At 46.8% G+C, this 19206-nt stretch overlaps 2 protein-coding genes across 2 annotated transcripts in view; both read right to left on the bottom strand.

The window, feature by feature from the left end:
* Nucleotides 1–19206, bottom strand: part of BCAR3 (BCAR3 adaptor protein, NSP family member) — a 218956-nt gene that overhangs the window by 158449 nt on the left and 41301 nt on the right. The window lies entirely within an intron of this gene.
* LOC122676646 (3-hydroxyisobutyrate dehydrogenase, mitochondrial-like) lies at nt 281–1725 on the bottom strand. The gene has a single exon (XM_043876127.1). The coding sequence runs from the start codon at nt 1694–1696 to the stop codon at nt 686–688; it is 1011 nt and encodes a 336-aa protein (XP_043732062.1). The 5' UTR covers nt 1697–1725; the 3' UTR covers nt 281–685.

Genomic DNA, 19206 nt, shown 5'->3' with positions numbered 1-19206 from the left:
AGAAAGTACAAGGAAGCAAAAATATATTTAAAAAAAAAGTCTGCTGAGTACTGGGAGTTGTTACAAGAGGGACACACCAAGATACTATAACAGGGTCCAATTTACATAACATGCAGCAAGGTGTTATCTTGCTTTATCAACTCTTGGAAAATAAACCATAACCTCAGAATGCAAGACCACCACCACTGGGTTAACAGGACAAACTTCCTGAGGGACACAGGGACACATAGTAATTCACTATACTTCTCCTTTCCCTAACTTGTTTCCTCATACCAATTTCTTTTCCTTTCTTGAGGATAGGTTTTATCCTGTTGAAAAAAACTGGTCTTATTTGTGAAAGTGTGAAAGTGAAAAGTGGAGTAAATAACATTCTGATTGAAGCAGGCAACGTTTCAGCTGAAGATGCTCAGGAATTAAACTTTTGAAAAAGGTCAGTTGGCTAGCTAGCAGAGACCATCAGTGGCTTGCAGAAAAGGAAAAAAAAAAATTCAGGTAATATGTGTTTGCTAAATAGATAAAAAGAATAAGCAGTTAAAAATGGGTGAAAAATCCCAGGGTTTACTGTGACCCAGACAATCAAAAGCAGACAGGTGACCTCTGATTAAGCCCATTTACTTGTGGAGTGAGCTATAAGGGGCTCCAAGAGAGTCTGGTTTCCAAAAGTGTCCACAGTCAAAGGGCAAACTCAGAACGTCTCCTCCTCTCGTAGAAACTGGAACACGGATGAGAAGTCTTTTTTTGAGTAGCCTTTCGCGCACATCAGCCTGTAGATCTGATGGGCTTGACTGCCCAGAAGGATTGGGCTCTTCGTGCTGGTAGCAGAGTCTTGTGCTAATTCCAGATCCTTTGCCATGAGTGTTGTTCCGAATCTGCCCTGATAGTTATTAGCCGAGGGAACTCCATCCATCACCCCAGGTACAGGATTATAAGTGTCACTTGACCAACATCGTCCTGAGCTCATATTTAGGATTTTAGCCAAGAATTTTGGGTCAAGCCCTAACCTGATTCCCGGATTCATAGCTTTAGCAGTTCCAATCATACTAATAGCTAACAGCAAGTTGTTGCAGATCTTCGCAGCCTGCCCTGTCCCAACAGCGCCACAATACACCACATTGGAGCCCATGCACCCCAGCAACTCTTGGGCAGCAGCAAATTCTTCTTCGACTCCTCCTACCATAAATGTGAGGTTCCCCGACTGAGCGGCTCCCACACCACCAGAAACAGGGGCATCCATGAAAACTGCTCCCATTTTTTCAACTTCTTTGGCCAGTTCTTTGGAAACCATAGGATCAATAGTACTGGAATCTATTAATAGTGAGCCTTTCTTCACTTTTTTTAGAATTCCATTTGCTCCAGAATAAGCTTCTATAGCACTGATGCTGGTGGGCAACATGGTAATAATTCTGTCAGCTTTTTCAGCTACATCTGCTGGGGAAGACACTACCTGTTCACCTGCATCTATAAACTCTTTGCAAGCATCAGGGAACACATCATAAATAATAAGTGGATAGCCATGTTTCATGAGATTTTTTGCCATTGGATTCCCCATGTTGCCGACTCCAATGAATCCAAATGGAGTCTTAGAAGCCGTTGACCTAGAACACACTGCTGTAAGGTTGGCCACTGCGGGAGGCTGCCGGCGGCTCCAATACCGGAGGCCGGAGGCGGCTCCACAGAGCGGTAAGGAGGCTGCCATGCTGCCCCCGCCCCGCCTCCCCACGGTGACCTCCGAGGCTCCCGGCCCACCCACTGACTGCCAGGGTGCGTGGTATGGCGGGCGGGCTCTACCAGGTATTTTTTTATCTGTTCATTTATTGATCAAATATTGCCAAGTTTCTTTAATGCAGACTGTCCATTTAGTTATCGTCACAAGAATTTTGAGGTTATAAAGCACTTAAATTGTACTGTTATTAGATAAGTTACCTCAGTAAACTGCAGTTTATCTCTTCACACTTCTCTCTGGAGTGAGGGTCCTTGAGAGCTAGCACATGATCATATTGACTACAGTGTCCTCACTCCCTAGAACACCACCTGGAGCATAGTGGGTGCTGGTTAACCATAGAAATGTGGCATTTGGCTAGATCCATGATCTACACAGCCAGCAGTCTGTCTCTAGCATGGGAGTCAAAAATCCCAAAGGAATCTGAAGTAACTTGCACTGAGATCAGCCTGCCATGAACTCACTGAATCCCTCCTTTCCTTAGTTACATTTTCAGTCTCTAGTGTCTCAAAGAATAAGAAATTGTCTAAGAGCAACAGGATCGTCTTTCTTTCCTTTTTAATCCACTCTCTCTCTCACTTTCTGGGCATACGTTCTAAAACTTCACCGAGTTCAAAGGTTGTCCTCTATCTGCCCATAGCAACACAATATTTGGTGAAGATTTAAAGATTATAATACTTTCATCCTTGACTTTCATAGTTTCATAAACTTCTGTCACACTCATTTTTAACTTGTGCCTTTACAGATCAAAATGTATTCTTCAAAGAACCTTTTTTTGAATATGAAAGTCACCCATTCTGCCTGTTTGTCATCTATATATACTCTTCTCTGGATGTCTCTCATAAAGTCCAGTAACAAAACCTGTATGGGTACTGATTCATTTATTTGAACACTTGTTCAACAAATGTTTATTGCACTACTATGCGCCAGGGGCTTCCCTGGTGGCTTAGTAGTAAAGAATCCACTTTACCCTGCAACAGAGGGTAAGAATCCAGTGAGTTTACCCTGCAATGCAGGAGATGCAAGTTAAATCCCTGGGTCTGGAAGATTCCCTGAGGGAGGAAATGGCAACCCACTCCAGTATTCTTACCTGGGAAATCCCATGGGACAGAGGAGCCTGGTGAGCTACAGTCCATGGGACTGCAAAAGAAATAACTGAGCAAAACAACAATTATGTGCCTGGCATTACAATTCCATATTGAGTTAAGACTGAATGAAATTACAAACCAGGAATGCCTTCTTGTTCTCCCTCTGCTATGCTCCCTTGCTCAACTTCTAAACAAATACTGTTGCCTGTTATGGGCAGAATGGGGTCACCTCAAAATTTATATGTTGAAATCCTAACCTCCAGCACCTCAGAATGTGACTGCATTTGGAGATAGGGTCTTTAAGTAATTAAGGTAAAATAAGTCATATGGCTGAATGCCTCTCTAATATAGCTGGTGTTTTTTCATATGAAGACACAGAGAGAAGCTGGCCACCTATAAACCAAGGAGACAGACCTCAGGAGAAGTCCACCCTGCTGACATCTTGATCTTGAACTTTCAGCCTCCAGAACTGTGAGGAAAATATATTTCTGCTGTTTAAGCCACACAGTCTGAGGTACTTTGATATCGTAGCCCTAGCAGACTAATACCTTGGTAATTCAGCACTCCTCTCTGTATCTTTTCTTTTTTCTTATTTTCTTTTTTTTTTTTACCTTCTTCTCTTTGTTTTTTCTTATTTTGAACTGTTGATCTCTTAGAGATGTTTACTTTCCACTTGTGTATCTTCTTTCTCTGGCTAGTTTGTAAGTTCCTCAAAAAAAAAAAAAAAAGAGGGAAACAACACACTGTCTTTGGGATTTTCACCTACCCCTGTGCAAAAAGTGGGGCCATTTTAAAGTTAAGGAAGTGAATGACCTGGGGAAATAGACTAAGTTGCCCAACATCTCTCAGCTGGCCAGTGGGAGAGATGGAATTCGCAGTAGACCTACCTGGTTCCAAAAGCTGCCAGACTTGCCACCTCACCAGTCTGCCTCCTTGAGTGACTGAGCTGGTGGCTCACAATTACCTGAACACCTCAGGGCTGGCCCATAGCAGACACCTGAAAACTATTTATGGATTTGATTTAAATAAATGCAGATGCTCTGGTTGATCCAGGGCAATTCATTTGAGAGCAGACAGCACCTCTCCAGGAGAAATGGAAAGACCTGAGGGGTTAGGCATCATTATCTCTTCCTCTCCCCAGCTGACAGATAAAAGCTTCAGGCTTGGCCTTCACTCTGCATGTTTTAGATTTGTGTCAGAACAAGGCACAAACCTTAATGCATTTGAGTAGCCTTCAGTCAACTTGCAATTATTTGTAGCGACAGGGAGCAAAGATGACATATGCCAACACCACCAAGTTTCCCAGGGCCAAGAGTGTCAAAACTTTTTTCTAGCTGGAGGTCAAGTATTTCACCTCCAGCAGAGAGGCCTGCAGAGAGTGAATGCCGCAAGAGCCTTAGTCAAGCTGCAGGGGTGGGAAGGGCAAGAGGCAGGCCAGGAGCAACTGCCCAAGGAATCAAGCTGTACTGTGGCTTAAAACATTCTGGAAACAATGGCTATTTAGCTGCTCTTTTACAGTGAAAGTGCTTATAAAAATAGATCTGACCTTACGTGCTTTTCTATTTTCTATATTCACGTGTATTTATTATCTATTCAAAAATCAATGAACTTTTTTTGGAAAAAAGATCTGCGTAATCCTACATCCAAAGCCTAAAACAGTGTAGAGTTGACTTAAAAGCACTGGCCTGGAAGTCAGTGGACAGGGTATTAGTTCCTTCACTGCCACTAATTTTGTTTCTAGAATACACATTTCTCCAGCTTAAACACCCAGAAACCCAATCAATTACAGCGTAAATTCCAACTCATTAGCCTCACCAATGAAATCGGGGTGATCAACTTCTTTGCAGATTTCCCTAGAAACAGACCCATAGATAGGATTTGGGGACAAGCTGTACAAGATCCCTCAAAGAAGGTGATCCACACAGCAGAGTAAGGCAGTGGGGATGCGAGAGACGGGGAAGGGAGAAACACCAACAAGGGTGCCTTATGAGCTGGCGATCACTGTGGGGAAGCTTGGTTCAATTTCCCCAGGTTCCTCCAAAAGACTGTGTAGACACATTATCTGATCAAGAGCTTGGAAGCTGGGGGATTTGTTCATCAGCTGCCTTTCTCATTGGCTGGCCTGAGGGGACTAACTCCGCAGCACTTCTGGTCTGCTTCATACAAAAGCTGAACCTGTTCTCTGGACCAAAGAATGCATTCAGGCAGGGAGACGCAGGTGCCTGAACTAGGAGACTGCAGATGGGCTGGAGAGAACACAAATGTGGCCACAGTACTGCACAGTTCTTTCTATCAAGAGATGGAATCTATTTCTTCACCCCGTTTATCTGGACTTGTCTTTTAGGGGATAGAATGCAGAGGTTGCAAGGTTATGGAAGGTCTTGGCCTGGACCTCAGGAGACCTTATAGTGTCTACTTTTTTACTCTTAAAACTGTGCTGCCACTATATGAACAAGGCCAGGCTACTGTCAGTGCCCTTTTGCTTATTTCAGAGCTTACCTGCAGCTTTGGACAGTTCCCTTCAACGCTTTATTGATTAGCTTCTGCTGTATAACAAACCACCCCAAATTCAGTCACGTGAAGAGGGTCTGCTTCCAAGCTTACTCATACGGCTGATGACAAAATTCTAATAGTTCCTGGCTGACTGTTGGCCAGAGGTCTCCATTCTTTACCATGTGGGCCCCTCCAGAACTTTGCTCACTCCACGGCTGTATTCTACTGGTTAGCAGAGATCAACTGTGAAACACTCTAGGCAAGGGCTACCCAAGGATGTGAATACCAGGAGGTGAGATCACTGGGAGCTCCTTACAGACTGCCTACCTCACTACCTCTTCTCCATCATCCACCAGTGTCCTCTGCTGCATACTCCACTCTTCAAATCACTTACTCATTCCCTGAATATGTAATAATGATAACAGCTATTAATGGTATTGCAGGCCTCCAAAGTGCCAGGTGCTGTGATGTGATAGTTTATGTATAAAAGCCACATTCCTTCTTGACCCATGTACCCTTGTCCCCTGGGAAAAGATCTCCTGTGATATTGTGACACAAGAGCAAACATGTATTTGGTAATTGTCCCCAGTTCCTGGCACAGAGCTCCTAAAACCCTTGGAATTTCTGAGTGACGGGGTAAGAGGAGTGTCTCTGTTAGTCATAATGAGCCCCTTTCCACCATCCCCGCCTTCCCTGGATAGCGCTGCCTTCGCACGGCCAGTCCACTCCCCAGCCACGGGGCCTGGTGGAGAACCAGGCAGGACTGATGCTGTCAGGCTGCTCCCCGCTTCTGCCGCTCCACTGGTGAGGAATGTGACTCCTACCTGCCTTTGTTCTTTTCCAGTGAAAGGAACTCAGAATCACTTCAGTCAAACAACAACAAAAGGTAGAAAAGATGAGGACTTTCTGAGGCGCAAATGGAACACACTCCCACGCATACCATACACACCAGGCCTGGGAGCTTGGTCCCTGATCTTCCCTGTTACCTCCTCCTTGCTTAGGAGAAGAGGAGGAGGAAGCCCGCTGGAACCCCCAGTGCTCTGGGGCGTTCCCTGCGCTCTCAAGGTGCAATCTGCCTTACCACACGCCCACTCTGGGTACTGGGGGTGCATCAGGGTGCTGGGCAGCTGCAAAGAGCCTGAGCCAGCTCCCTGGGCACTGCTGGCTGAGACCATGGGACCCCTGGTAGCAGTGTGCAGATAGCAGCCACCGCAAATGGCCGGACTGACATCTCTGGATGCCTTAGAAGCTGAAGGATGCCTCGGGCAGGAAACATTTCAGAGGCATTTAGGTGGGGCAGGAAGGAAGGGTAGGGAAGGCCCTCTGAAGTCAGCACAGTGAGAGCCAGCCATGAGGGGGAAGCGGATGGTTACTTAAATCCTGCAGACCAGCGCCCAGGACCGATAGCTCAGAATCCTCAGGAATCTCTTGAGTCTGGTAGAATACAGCAATAGACTGCCCATGTTGTAAGAAAATCCACCTTTGTCCACTCAGAAGAATCTTAGCACCCTTTCAGATGTAACCTGAATGTCCCCTCCCCTGGGAAGTCCTCCTTGACTGCACACAGCAAGCATTCCTCCATAGGAGCACACATGGCCTTGTATTGTGATTCTCCCTTTAATGACATTGAACTTTCCATAGCGATCCACTGCCTGGTGGCCCAGAGACCTTGGAAACAGACTGGCACTCTCAGAAAATGTATGTTGAACTAAGTATGATGGGGAATACTAAGGAAGTTTCTGTATGTGCTCTAAGAAGGAGACACTCCACTCACCAGGCCCTATCTTCTACACTAATGAAATAAAGGTGTCTCTCCCACAGGTTCCAGGGGGAATTGTTCTTTCTGAGCTTTCGAGGCTGTGACCTCTTAACTCTGGAAGGGCCAGGTGGTAAAGAAGGGAGGGGGCAAATCCTGGAGCCAGGGTTCTGTGGGCTCGAATTCCGTCTCCACCACCTGCCAGTTGTGCGGCTCTGGGCAGGATAGCAGACAGCAAAGTACTGACCAAGGGGACTCTGGGTGAGAACTGAACATGGTACCACAGGCCTGGGCACCTACAGTTGTGTCTGGCACAGGACAAGCAGTCTGTAATGTCAGCTCATATTATTCATCCTGTTTCCCCGGATCACAGGAGCAAGGCTCCAAACTATCTCAGGGAATACCTCGAATGTGTCTGGGGACATCAAGCATGGTGGGGCCTGGCCATCACTGCTGTTCCCACAGGCTCAGGCCAGGTCCACTGAGGCAGAGGGCCACCCTAGACCAGTGTCAAAAGAAAGGCCTTTGTAAGGGAACAGGGCTGAGGGGTGACCTTGGCTCCAAGTGCCTGATCCCATGCACTCGGGAGCCTCCCCAAATCTCTGCATCCTGGTTTGGGATGCTAAATGAGAGCCTGCTTAGATCTCAGGCCTGCCTTTTTGTTTTTGGCCTCCTGGCCTTTGCTGCTGTCCTCAGGGACAGGCTATTTTAGGTAGCAGTCAAAATAAAACTGAGATTAACCCAGAATTCTTGGCAGTCAAACAATACCATAATTATGTGCTTTTTAACTTCAGAAATCAGGCAGCCGAAGCTGACCCGCAGGGTCTCTGGGGTGCTTTGAGGATAATAAGGCCTCCATCCTGCACTGTGTCACCTTCACACACCCTCTGCTGCAAGCGGCCACCCAAGAACCATCAGGCTGTCAGGGTCACTGTCTCTTCTCCGGGGAGTCATGTTGTCCCACAGCAATGCAATCTGCTTTAACACTAGAAGAACACAGCAGGTTTGAAAGGGCAACGGACTACTTTCTATATCATAAATCCCTCTTGCAGAAGTTCTGGTCCCAGGGGCTGGTGGCCCGGAGGGAACAGAGGATGCTTGTCCTGCAGGGCTGGTTTTCAGGGCAGGAAATCACCCACAGGAATGTGTCTGTGCTTTGATTGCCAGCAAGGGACGCAGACCCCCTCATCAGGGCAAACAGGCCCCTTCCTCTTTGCTGGGAGCCGAGGGGGAGGGGAGGGAATTAGTCACACATACGAGCAACAGGATTAGGTCCCTGAGAGTAAAAGCCTCACTCCAAGCCAGAAAGAGGGAAAAGAATGGGGGATTCAAGGAGCTGGGGGTGGGGGGTCGAGATGATGTAATAAAGGTCAAGGCCTGAAGAACAAAGAGGCAGCCGTGATTAGAAGCTTCAGGCAGATCTCTAAGCTCCCAGAAGCCAGAAAGGAACCACCAGACCCTAGTCCCAGGACAGCCCCAAGGTGTGGCTGGAAAATCACAATTTTTCCCCAACACTGACCTAGCCCTGGGAGTAAGGTGCTTCTGGAAACATGATGTTCCTAACAGAATGCTAGATACTAGCCAGGAAAATCGACCTAGCAGTGAGACTGGAAGTAGGAAAACATATGCCAGTGCCCCTGGCCAAGCTGCCTGCTGGCAGGGAGGCAAACAGACAGCGCGCCATGGTTGTGCCCTCAAGGAGAGGCAGGTGGGGCAGTCCCGAGGCCCTGCCCTCCCACCCGGAGTGCCCGTGGCCCCACGGTTACTGTGTTGAGGGCTGAGTCCCTCTCCTGCCTTCAGGAGCCCTCCAGTCCCCACTGGCCCAGACTTCCTGCCAGAACTCCTGGGAGGTACCCCAGAGGAGTGCGTATTGTCAAGGATGGATACCCACTTCCTACCTGCTGCTAGTTTCTTTGATTTTTACTTTTGTCTCAAAAGCCTGACATGTCTGTCTTTCTCTGCCACACAAGCCACAAGAACAACAAGCCCTGGGAAGCTGGTCCTGGGGACCGGACATGTCTGGAGAAATGATCCTGTCTCAAGACAAGACCTTGAGCTTGTCTGGGGGCAAAGGAAACAGCTGAGTGATAGCAGGTGAAGGAGGCCAGGAGCTTTAAACAGGTGGGCCTGGAAGCAGCTCTTCCTGGTAAAGGCTGATGTGGTTTCATGCTAGAAGGGCTGCCGTGCTCTCATTTTCCATCCTGTGTGGTCTCTTAATTGGAAAGGGAAATCACATTCCAGTGTGAAAACGAAGCCACTGGGCCACCTCCCTCTGGGGATGCCTGGTGGCGCTTGTGTCCTGCAGAGCTGGAAGAACTGGACTGACTCCTGTCTGGGGTGGAAGGGGCTTTCGACAGACGGGTTGGGTGGCAATAAAGTGATTAACAAGAGATGGAAACTGACTCCACTGGGCCTCAGCCGGTGCCTGTGGGGCTCAGCCAAAGGAGGAACGGGGATGCCTAGAGAGGAGTAGAAGACCCTTGAGTGACGGCACCCTCTGCCGGTGGCTGGGGCTCCTGTCTGGCCCCCTGGACTGGGGACATTTATAAGGAAAGGGCCACCATCACCACCAGTCCCATCACAAGTGGATTTCCTAAGGGCTGTGTCCAAAAGCCTTTGGAAGGAGGATGGCCCTGCTGACTTAAATTTTGGACTTCTGGCCTCCAGAAGAGAGAGAGAATAAACTTCTACTGTTATAAGCAACCCCGATTATGGTCATTCGTTACAGCAGCCCCAGGAAACCAATACCGCTTATATCTGTATTTCTAACACAGGAAAGAGATTTGCATACCAGTAGTTTATTGGAGAGTCCTCTCAGAAACATTACCTGCAAGGCTGTGAAAAAAAGTGGGGTGGGCAGAGGGAAAGGCTGAACAGTGATGCAGTTGTAACATCTCAGCCTATTCTGGGGCAGTGAGACTGCACAGTCCTTCAGAGTTGTCTCAATCTGAGGCTAGGGGGCTTCCATGGGGGCTCGGTGGTAAAGAATCTGCTTGTCAATGCAGGAGACACGGGTTCAATCCCTGGTCTGGGAAGATCCTACATGCTGCAGAGCAACCAAGCCTGTGCGCCACAACTATTGAGCCTGTGCTCTAGGGCCCAGGAGCCGCAACTATTGAAGACCATGTGCCCTAGAGCCTGTGCTCCGCAATAAGTGAAGCCACTGCAACGAGAAGCTTGAGCAAGCAACTAGAGAGTAGCCTCTGCTGGCCACAACTAGAGGAAAGCCCACACAGCAATGAAGACCCAGCACAGCTAAAAATAAGTAAATAAAGAACACTTGAGGCCAAGGGGCCAGGACTTGGTACGCCTGCATCAACTAGTCATTGGATGTGAGCAGCCCCCTGGGAGGGGTACAGTCTTGGGGTGGGGGCAGCTCTCTTCAGAGGAAAGCAAGGCCTGGGAGGTCTCAGCTGTAAGCCCTCAGCAATCGCTAGCCCCAGCATCTGGGGAAACGAAAGCCTTCAAGGTCCTGAAATGGAGAACTGGGGATGTATCAGCAGGAACTAAAATACCCTTACAGGTTTCTCTAGCCTCCTTAATATACATTTTTAGTTTTAGCATCGCATGTATAAAACACCTGAGCTTTCAGTATGTTTGTACAGAAATTTAGCAGAATATATAAAGTATAAACCTATTATTAAAACATCGAGTTTTCTCTGTTGAAGAATATAGAACAAGCTAATTTTAAGGAAGTAGAACTATGTCATACGACGAAATTATCATGTGATTTTTCTAGGCCACAGTTTCTTTCTATATATACCTAAGTTCCAGACATACTGGCTGTATTTCAGTTCTTCCGGATGTCTCTCTTGATGCTAGCTTGTTTTTGACGTGATCTGTTCTCTCTGCCTGATGAACTTTCCTCCCTGGAGCCCACCACTGCCTCTGAACCCCTGACTCCCTCTCGCTCATCCTTCCTAAGCTGAAACCCCACTCTCACAGAGATGCCTTTGCTGATGCCCCCTAATTAATCCCCCAGCAGCACCTCGAACTTGCCTTTCTATTCCTCATCATGCTTCCAGTTGCTGCTTCATCGGCTTCAGGCACATGGCTGACAGTGCGAGTACAGGGGTATTTGTTGAATTGCGTCTGTCATCTTGCAGGCAGGGCTTGGGGTCTAGACTGAACCTTATTTACTACTCTGCGCCTTCACTGCTCACAGAGGGCTGTGTACTTGTGGACACTTGCTAAATGTTTTTGAATGGCTCAGTGGGTGTAGACGGAGAGAAGGTAGATTCTGTATGCATATCTATATATATGGGCTTTCCAAGTTGCTCCAGTGGTAAAGAACCAGCCTGCCAAATCAGGAGATGTAAGAGACACAAGTTCAATCCCTGGGTCAAGAAGATCCCCTGAAGGAGGGCATGGAAACCCCACTCCAGTATTCTTGCCTGGAGAACCTCATGGACAGAGTAGCCTGGCAAGCTACCGTCCATAGGTTCACAAAGAGTCAGACATGACTGATGCAACTTAGCGCACACACACACACACACACACACACATATATATACACACAGACGTGTGTGTGTGTGTATACATATATCTGTGTATATATCTTTATTTATACCTATATCTATATACTCAAACTGATCCTCCTAATACATACTTTGGCCACCTCATGAGAAGAGTTGACTCATTGGAAAAGACCCTGATGCTGGGAGGGATTGGGGGCAGGAGGAGAAGGGGACGACAGAGGAAGAGATGGCTGGATGGCATCACCGACTCAATGGGCATGAGTTTGAGTAAACTCTGGGAGCTGGTGATGGACAAGGAGGCCTGGCGTGCTGTGATTCATGGGGTTGCAAAGAGTCGGACACGACTGAGTGAGTGAACTGAACTGAATACCCAGGAGCTGAAAACTCACAGTGTAAGGCTCACAGTGAGATGCTCTCCTCGGGGTTTCCAAGACCAGCCCTGCAAAATCCATGCATCCAGCACAACTGGCCTTCTAGCAAGCATTAGAGGGAAATTCTGGCTTGCTTTGAAAACATCTCTGGGATCTTCCCTATAGAAGATTTCAAATAATATATGTCCTCACCAGAACTCATAATCTTAGTCTAATCATGAGAAAAGCACTAAACAAACCTCAATTATGGTATATTCTACAAAATACCTGACCAGTTCTCCTCAAAACTGCCGAGGTCATCCCAATAATGAGTCAGAAGCTGTCACATGGCAAAGAGTAAGGATGCATAATTGCAATGTGGAATTTTGCATGGGATCCTGGAGCAGAAAAGAACATTGTGGGAAAACTAGTGAAATCTGAATAAAGGGTAGAGCTTAGTTAATGATAATATACCAGTGTTGGTTTCTCAGTGTGACAAATGTTCCATGTAATGTAAAATGCTAACAGTAGGGGAAACTAAGCTAGGGGTATGGGGAATTCTGTTCTTTCTTTGCAACTTTTCTGTAAATCTCAATCTAATCTTTTTTTTTTTTTTTTTAATTCTGGGAGAAATCCAACACCAATTCCATGCCAGGGGAAAGCCACGGAGCCTGAACAGTCCCCTGATGAACTATTTTATTGGGTGGGGAGTAGGCTGGAAAGGAAGGAGGTGCGAGGTCAGGGGCTCAGCTATAAAAACACATCCTAAATGGGATGAAAACATCAGTGGGAAGCCTGTGTCTTATATAAATATGTAATAGATATAAAAAAATATATATTTCAGGTGCCACCTTAATCAAAGCAACTTTCTCTGCCTTTGACACAGTGCATGGCTGAAAGGTTTCACATGCAGGTTCAAAACCCCATGTTTCCACTCCTTCCCTAGCTCAGGTCAAGTGATGACAGTGTTAACACCCAGCGTCTCTTCACACACAGCCCTATTCAGGAGTGAGTAATGCCCCAGGCCCAGGAGAAGTGGGGTGGAGGGACCAGCCCTCAGAGGCTCTAGGTTTTGAGAGGCTTCTCCTCGCTTGCCGCTACCTCATGGGGGAATGAAGGCAAGAGTGCTCTGACACCAGATCCTGATCCGGGAGGTCTCCATCCCGGAGCCCCAGGGCAAGGCTCCACAGGGGGTTGGCAGGCCAAGCTGGGAAACAGGGCTGAGAAGAGCAAGCCTCTTGGGCAGGTGGCTTTTCCCTAGTGTCAGCAGGCTCAGGAGAGAGTTTCCTCTCCAGGGAAAGTGAGAAAGAGAAAGAAAACAATTAGCACAGGCAGGGAAAAGAAAGAACGTCACAGAACCAGCTTCACAGTATGGGGCCAAAATTAGCAGGATTGGTGGCGCAGGACAAGCCCTGGGTGAAACCTTTTTCGGGACAACATGCTTGATGCTAGAGGAGATTTGTGAGACCATGAAGCCACGAGGACAGAAAGAGCAGCCCTGAGAGTGGCGGTGGGCAGGGAGTGAAGAGGACTGCAGAGCAAAACCTGGTTGGAGAGACCTGAACTTGGACAAACGACTCAGTGGTTGCCATGGAGTCAGAATAGCATTTCCCAAGCCCTTGTCACACAGCCAGGCCACTCTTGTCACCTGCTGGGATCACAGCCAATGGCTCCCAACCACCTTCTCCTGCCCTGAGGGAGCCTCCACTGTCCTTCAGCTGCGTCATCTGCTCTGAAACCTCGAACCCCAGAGAATGTCCACAAAGAAATAAAGAGGTTTCCATCTCCTCCTGTCTGACCCTTCTGTCTGACGTCTCTCTGGGCAGTAACTCCAGAATTCCCCAATGCCAACCAATCCCTGCCAAATGGGGCCTCTCCCCTCCATGATTGGTAGCAATGGTCATTTCTAAACAAATATCAGCCTTGTGCAAACAACAGCTGCAGAGACAGAAGTGCTTGCCCTGCACCCAAACACTCTAACAGTGGGGCTAATATCTAAATACCTGCAAAGCAGCAAAATGAAATACAAAATTGAATTTGGGAGTAACATGTACACATTACTGTATTTAAAATAGATAACCAACAAGGACTGACTGAAAAACACAGGGAATTACACTCAATATTTTGTAATAATCTATGTAGGAAAAGACTCTGAAAAAGAATATCTATATATGTATGTATGTGTGTCTATATGTGTGTATATTGAGACCAAAGTGGCATTTTACCAGGTGCTTATGGGAAAAGAGCTTGGGAAAATGAATCTTCACCAGACTCTGGTTTGTAGGCAGCTTTAAAAAAAAGTCCGCAAGGTTTCAGGCTCAAAGGAGACACTCCCTCCACTTGCTGTGACCCTGCAGGGCCTGCTTTGGCCCAGTTTGCCGGATTCACGCAGTTTCCTATTTGGAGGGGGGATTTAGATTAGACAAAGGCCATAGGTTTCCCCTTAGTTTATAAAGCTTCAGAAACAGCTTTCTACTGGAAGAGAGAAGGAAACTCAAGTTCATTAGAAGCTTATTTGGTACTACGAAGTACCTCTGAATCACTGAAGGTTAAGTGACACTACCATGTAATTCTTTGAAAATATAATTCTTTTTTAAAAAAACTGTTGATCTAAAGGTTCTGGAATGGAGATAGTATAAGGGAAAAGCACATGACTTCAGATTCATTCATAAACATAAATTATAACTTGAGAAAAGACTTTTCTCCCCTGTAGTTCATAGGTCTTTGGTCATTTATCTTCATGTTGATTATCAAAAAAAAAATCTAACTTCTTAAATGGAATACTTAGTTAACTAAAGTATATTGGGTGGCTCAGTGGTAAAGAATCTGCTTGTCAGTGCAAAAGACATGGGTTCAATCCCTGGGTCGGGAAGTTTCCCTGGGGAAGGAAATGGCAACCTGCTCTAGTATTCTTACCTGGGAAATTCCAAGGAGAGATTAGCTTGGCTACAGTACAGGGCATCACAAAGAGTCAGTCACTACTTAGTGACTAAATAAAGTATATTGGATGTAGATTTTGCTTTTGAGAGCACTGAATTCACACATAAAAAGTAAAGAAGCAGAGGCATCATGGAACATAGGAACAGAGTCTATATAGTGTGCATGCAAGGTCCAAAATTAAACCACTGATACAGAGTAAAAGATCCAAACTGGTCTGATAATATAGGACCTATTTTGGACCTGTGAAACCCATCTGGACCAAGACTGAGTCAAACAGAGATCTTATGAAAAGAAAAGGTGAATATGAAGGTGAACTCCCAAGAACAGCTCTTAAGAACTTTTTAAGCAAATGAAGAAGCTCATTATCATAAAAACAGCTAGTAAAAAAAAAAAAGTTCCCAAAGTATAGGCAGATCATGAAGAATTTTTAGGGTGGTCAAAATACTCTGTATGCAACTATAATGATGGATACATGTCCAAACGCTTAGAATGTACAATACGAAGAGTGAACTGTAAGGTAAGCTATGGACTTTGGGTGATTATCACGTGTCAGTGCAGGTTCAGCCTTGGTAAAAAATGTGCCGTATGTGAATGATGTTGCCAATGAGGAGGCTATTGTGAGTGGGTCAGGGGGTGTATGAGAAACCTCTATACCTTCCTCCCAATTTTCTTATAAAAAGAACAAGTTCTTAAGGACTAAACACACTGAAAACCCCAAACATTTATTTTCTAAATCCTCTCCCATCACTGGGGAGTGATGATCAATCCCCCAACTGTTATAAGTGTTTCATACAAAACACTGTGTTGGGAAGAGGAACAGGAGGACGCTGGCCTGGGGGTAAGGCCGGGCTTAGAGACCCTTGCCCAGGACTGCACTGGGGTAGCAGCCTCACAGGAGGGTGCTGAGGATTAATAAATACCCGCTTTCTAGCAAGGAGCTATGAGCTCCTCAGATGAAAGTCACAAAGTAAACATACGCCGGAAGCCGTCTACTCAGGAGACTTTAGCGCAGCTGCTGAGGGGGTGTGTGTACATGCCTGTGTACATGTGTGTACCCCTTTCCAGGTCCTTTTATTTGCTCAGAACTCTTGGCCCTTTGGGTACCAGTGCAATTTAAATATTATTCATTGTCATTTTTTCTTTCAAGCCTTAGGCCACATAGGCAGTAGACAAGTGAATTTGAAGAGCACAACATAAAACCAAAACCCAGTCTCTGAGTAGAAACTGGTGGCTTCTCTCCTGAAAATCTGGCCTTATGTCCTTTCTACAGGGAGAGGAGGAACTGAGTCTTTACTGGAGGAGGAAGTTCAAGGCTACTGAGGTGAGCAGGCTGGATGGCAGCCGGCAGACAGGATGAAGAAAAAGAACAATATTTCACCTTGGTAATTACATGGCATCTTCAGGCCAGTTCAAAGTGTTCTACACACCTCACCTAATGGATATTTACAACACTTGAGAGGTATGGAAGAGGTGGGCAACATAAACCCATTGCTGAGATGGGCAATCTTGAGGTCCAGAAAGGTGATGTGTTTTCTATACTCTATGTTTCAGATGAGGCCTGCAAACCCCTCAGGGTCCAAGAAAGTATTCCAGAGTAACCATGAGCATTCTCTGTGAGAACTATTACTTTTTCATTCATTTTTATGCTAATCTAAAAGAATTAACATTTTGTTGTATGTGTGACTCCCGAACAAGGTGGCACTAGTAGTAAAGAATCTGCCTGCTGATGAAGGAAATGCAAGAGACACAGGTTCCATCCCTGGGTTGGGAAGATCCCCTGGAGGAGGATATGGCAACCCACTCCAGTATTCTTGCCTAGAGAATCCCAGGGAAGAGGAGCCTGGGGTCACAATGAGTTTGACATGACTGAGAGGTTGAGCATACACACTGACAACAGAATACTGACATCATTTCAAGGCACACACCTGAGTTTGTATTTATAATCATGCCCTCCAACAGTGCCTGCATGCATCTCTTAGTGTAGTATTCCTCACACTGGAGTGCATGGATGTGTTTGGGGTTCATCAGATGCCCTAGTTTGGGAAACATTGCTCTGTGACATGGAGCCTTCTGGTAGGATCTGCTACACTGTGGTTGAATCTCAGTCATAAGCCAGACGGAAGTGGTGGGACTGCAATGGCGTGGTTCCCACAGCCAGAGAGACCAAAGGGGCGGTGCGTGAGGTTGTGATGTGGCCTGGGCTGACCTCTGGGGAGGTCAAATGGGGTGAGTGGGGACATGGTTTCCAGGGCAGTGGTGATGCTTGTAAACAGGTGGTGGCAGCCTTACAGTGTTGCAGGGGCCACACAAGGGCCAGCTCTCATGGGCAGAGGCTGGGGCATCCAGGCAGGGCAGGGTCCCAGCAAAAAATGTAGCATCACTCCAGTTCCAGCAAAACTCAGGGCAAACCAGGAAACCAAGGCACGGAGTCAGTGGGCCAAGCTGGAGGGGATTCAGAAGAGTGGGCACACAGGGGACACCCCTCCCTGGCACCCCAGCACCAGGTTTAAGGCAGCACAGGGACTTCTAGTGTGAAACACTCTCCACCCAGCTAGCTCTTACTCACCCTTCACTTATTACATTAAGTGTCAGTTCCTCAGGACTTCCCTGGTAATTGGGTGGTTAAGAATCTGTCTTGCAATGCAGGGAATGTGGGTTTAACCCCTGGTCAAGGAACTACGATCCCAGAGGCCACGGGGCAACTAAACCCATGCATCACTGCTACTGAGCCCGAGCCCACGCCATCTAGAGCCCTCGTGCCACAGCTAGAGAAGCCGCACACCACAGCCAAGACACAGCACAGCCAACAGTTAGAACAGTCAGTTCCTTCGGGACATCCTCCTTGACCCCCAGACTAGACAGGCCTCTCTGCCACACACAGAGAGGTGGGCGGCACCCACACGGCCCGCCCTTCTCTGTGACTCTCTTCCACTGATGATTAGCTGTTCCGGGTGTGTTTTCTGAACTGAACTGTGAGGCCCCCCTCCCAAGGACAGGGGCTGAGCCTGTCCTGTTCACTGCTGTGTTCCTCAGCATGAGCTCATAGCAGGGCTCTATAAATGTTGCTGATGAAATAAAAAACAATGTGACTACCAAGTCTTTCTGGTTTGAGTCTCCAGTGCACCCTCTTGCTTGGTCAGAAGAGGACCGGACCTGGTTATGCTGAGCCTGAGGTGGCAGAATTCGATGCCGAAAGTTTGTAAAGCAACATTCTCCAGAGATGCTCTTTTAGCCCTGTGCCAGGAGCCTGAGTTGTTGGATACATCTGCTGCCATCCCTCATGATTCCCCTGATGTAATAGTCCAGAGTCCTCTTCCTCTCCTCAGCTGCGATCTCGCTCCCAGCAGACAACATGGGGCCTTTCTGAGACTTTCCTCAGCACCAAGCCCTTCTGCTTTTGGAGACCACATCCCATATCAAAAACCCTAAAGTGCTCGTTCACCTCACATGAAATGTAACATATTTCACCATGAAGGAGGTAGACTCAGATGCAATTGACTAGCTGGAATCCTATTATATTTTTTTTTCCTAGTTCTACCAGTTTATTGCTACCAACTCATCTCCCTCCACCCTTGTGCACACATGCCCAGCCATGTAACCCCATGGACTGCAGCCTGCCAGGCTCCTCTGTCCATGGACTTTTCCAGGCAAGAATACTGGAGTGGGTTGCCATTTCCTTCTCCCCTATTACATTTTGTAGACATTTACTTAAACATTTTTAAGTTTTGTTATCATGGCTTCCTTTTCTTATTTTGGAAAATTATATCCCCCCTCCCCAGCTCTCAGAATTCTTTATAGACCCATGGAAAGCTAATTAACCACTTATTGGATAATGTGGTCCCAGGTTCAAGGAAGCTATGTCCCACAACCTGAGCCACCAAACAATGAGACTCAGACACACCTATTGGAAGTACAGCATTCAGCAGCCTCCCTGTAGATTCAGTAGGCAGAGCAGAGGAAGAACATTCCTGCTGTCAGAATTAAGGACCAGGTCTGTGAGTGGGTGGTGGGCACTCAGTCCTGAATAAGGCATTTGGAATGTGTAACAATTTGGCTAGGCTAGTCACTGCATACTGGCTGCAGCCACAGAATGTAGAGAGACTGGGAGAAGGAGAAAACACGGAGTGTGGTAGCAAGAGGTGGGAGGACAGAGATGCTCATTTAAAAGTACAATTATTAAATTAAGCTTCCAAACTTCCATTTTAAAATAACAGATTGAACATCCAATTTTATGGAAAGAGGAATGGTGATGAGTTTAATTAGAAAACATGCCGGGCATTATACCAAGTCCTACAGAAAGTGAGCAGCCCTCAGGTGGTTCCCGTATGTAGAGAGAGTAGGTGAAATTACCTAGCACAATATGACTATGTGAGCAGAGAAC

Source organism: Cervus elaphus, chromosome 20, assembly GCF_910594005.1.
Source record: "Cervus elaphus chromosome 20, mCerEla1.1, whole genome shotgun sequence".
Taxonomy (NCBI): domain Eukaryota; kingdom Metazoa; phylum Chordata; class Mammalia; order Artiodactyla; family Cervidae; genus Cervus; species Cervus elaphus.
The sequence above is the reverse complement of the archived record's forward strand: the minus strand, read 5'-3'. Positions and strand labels throughout refer to the sequence as shown.

Excerpts from the sequence above, each read along its gene's own strand:
- LOC122676646 (XM_043876127.1), bottom strand. The coding sequence starts at position 1,696 with ATGGCAGCCTCCTTACCGCTCTGTGGAGCCGCCTCCGGCCTCCGGTAT.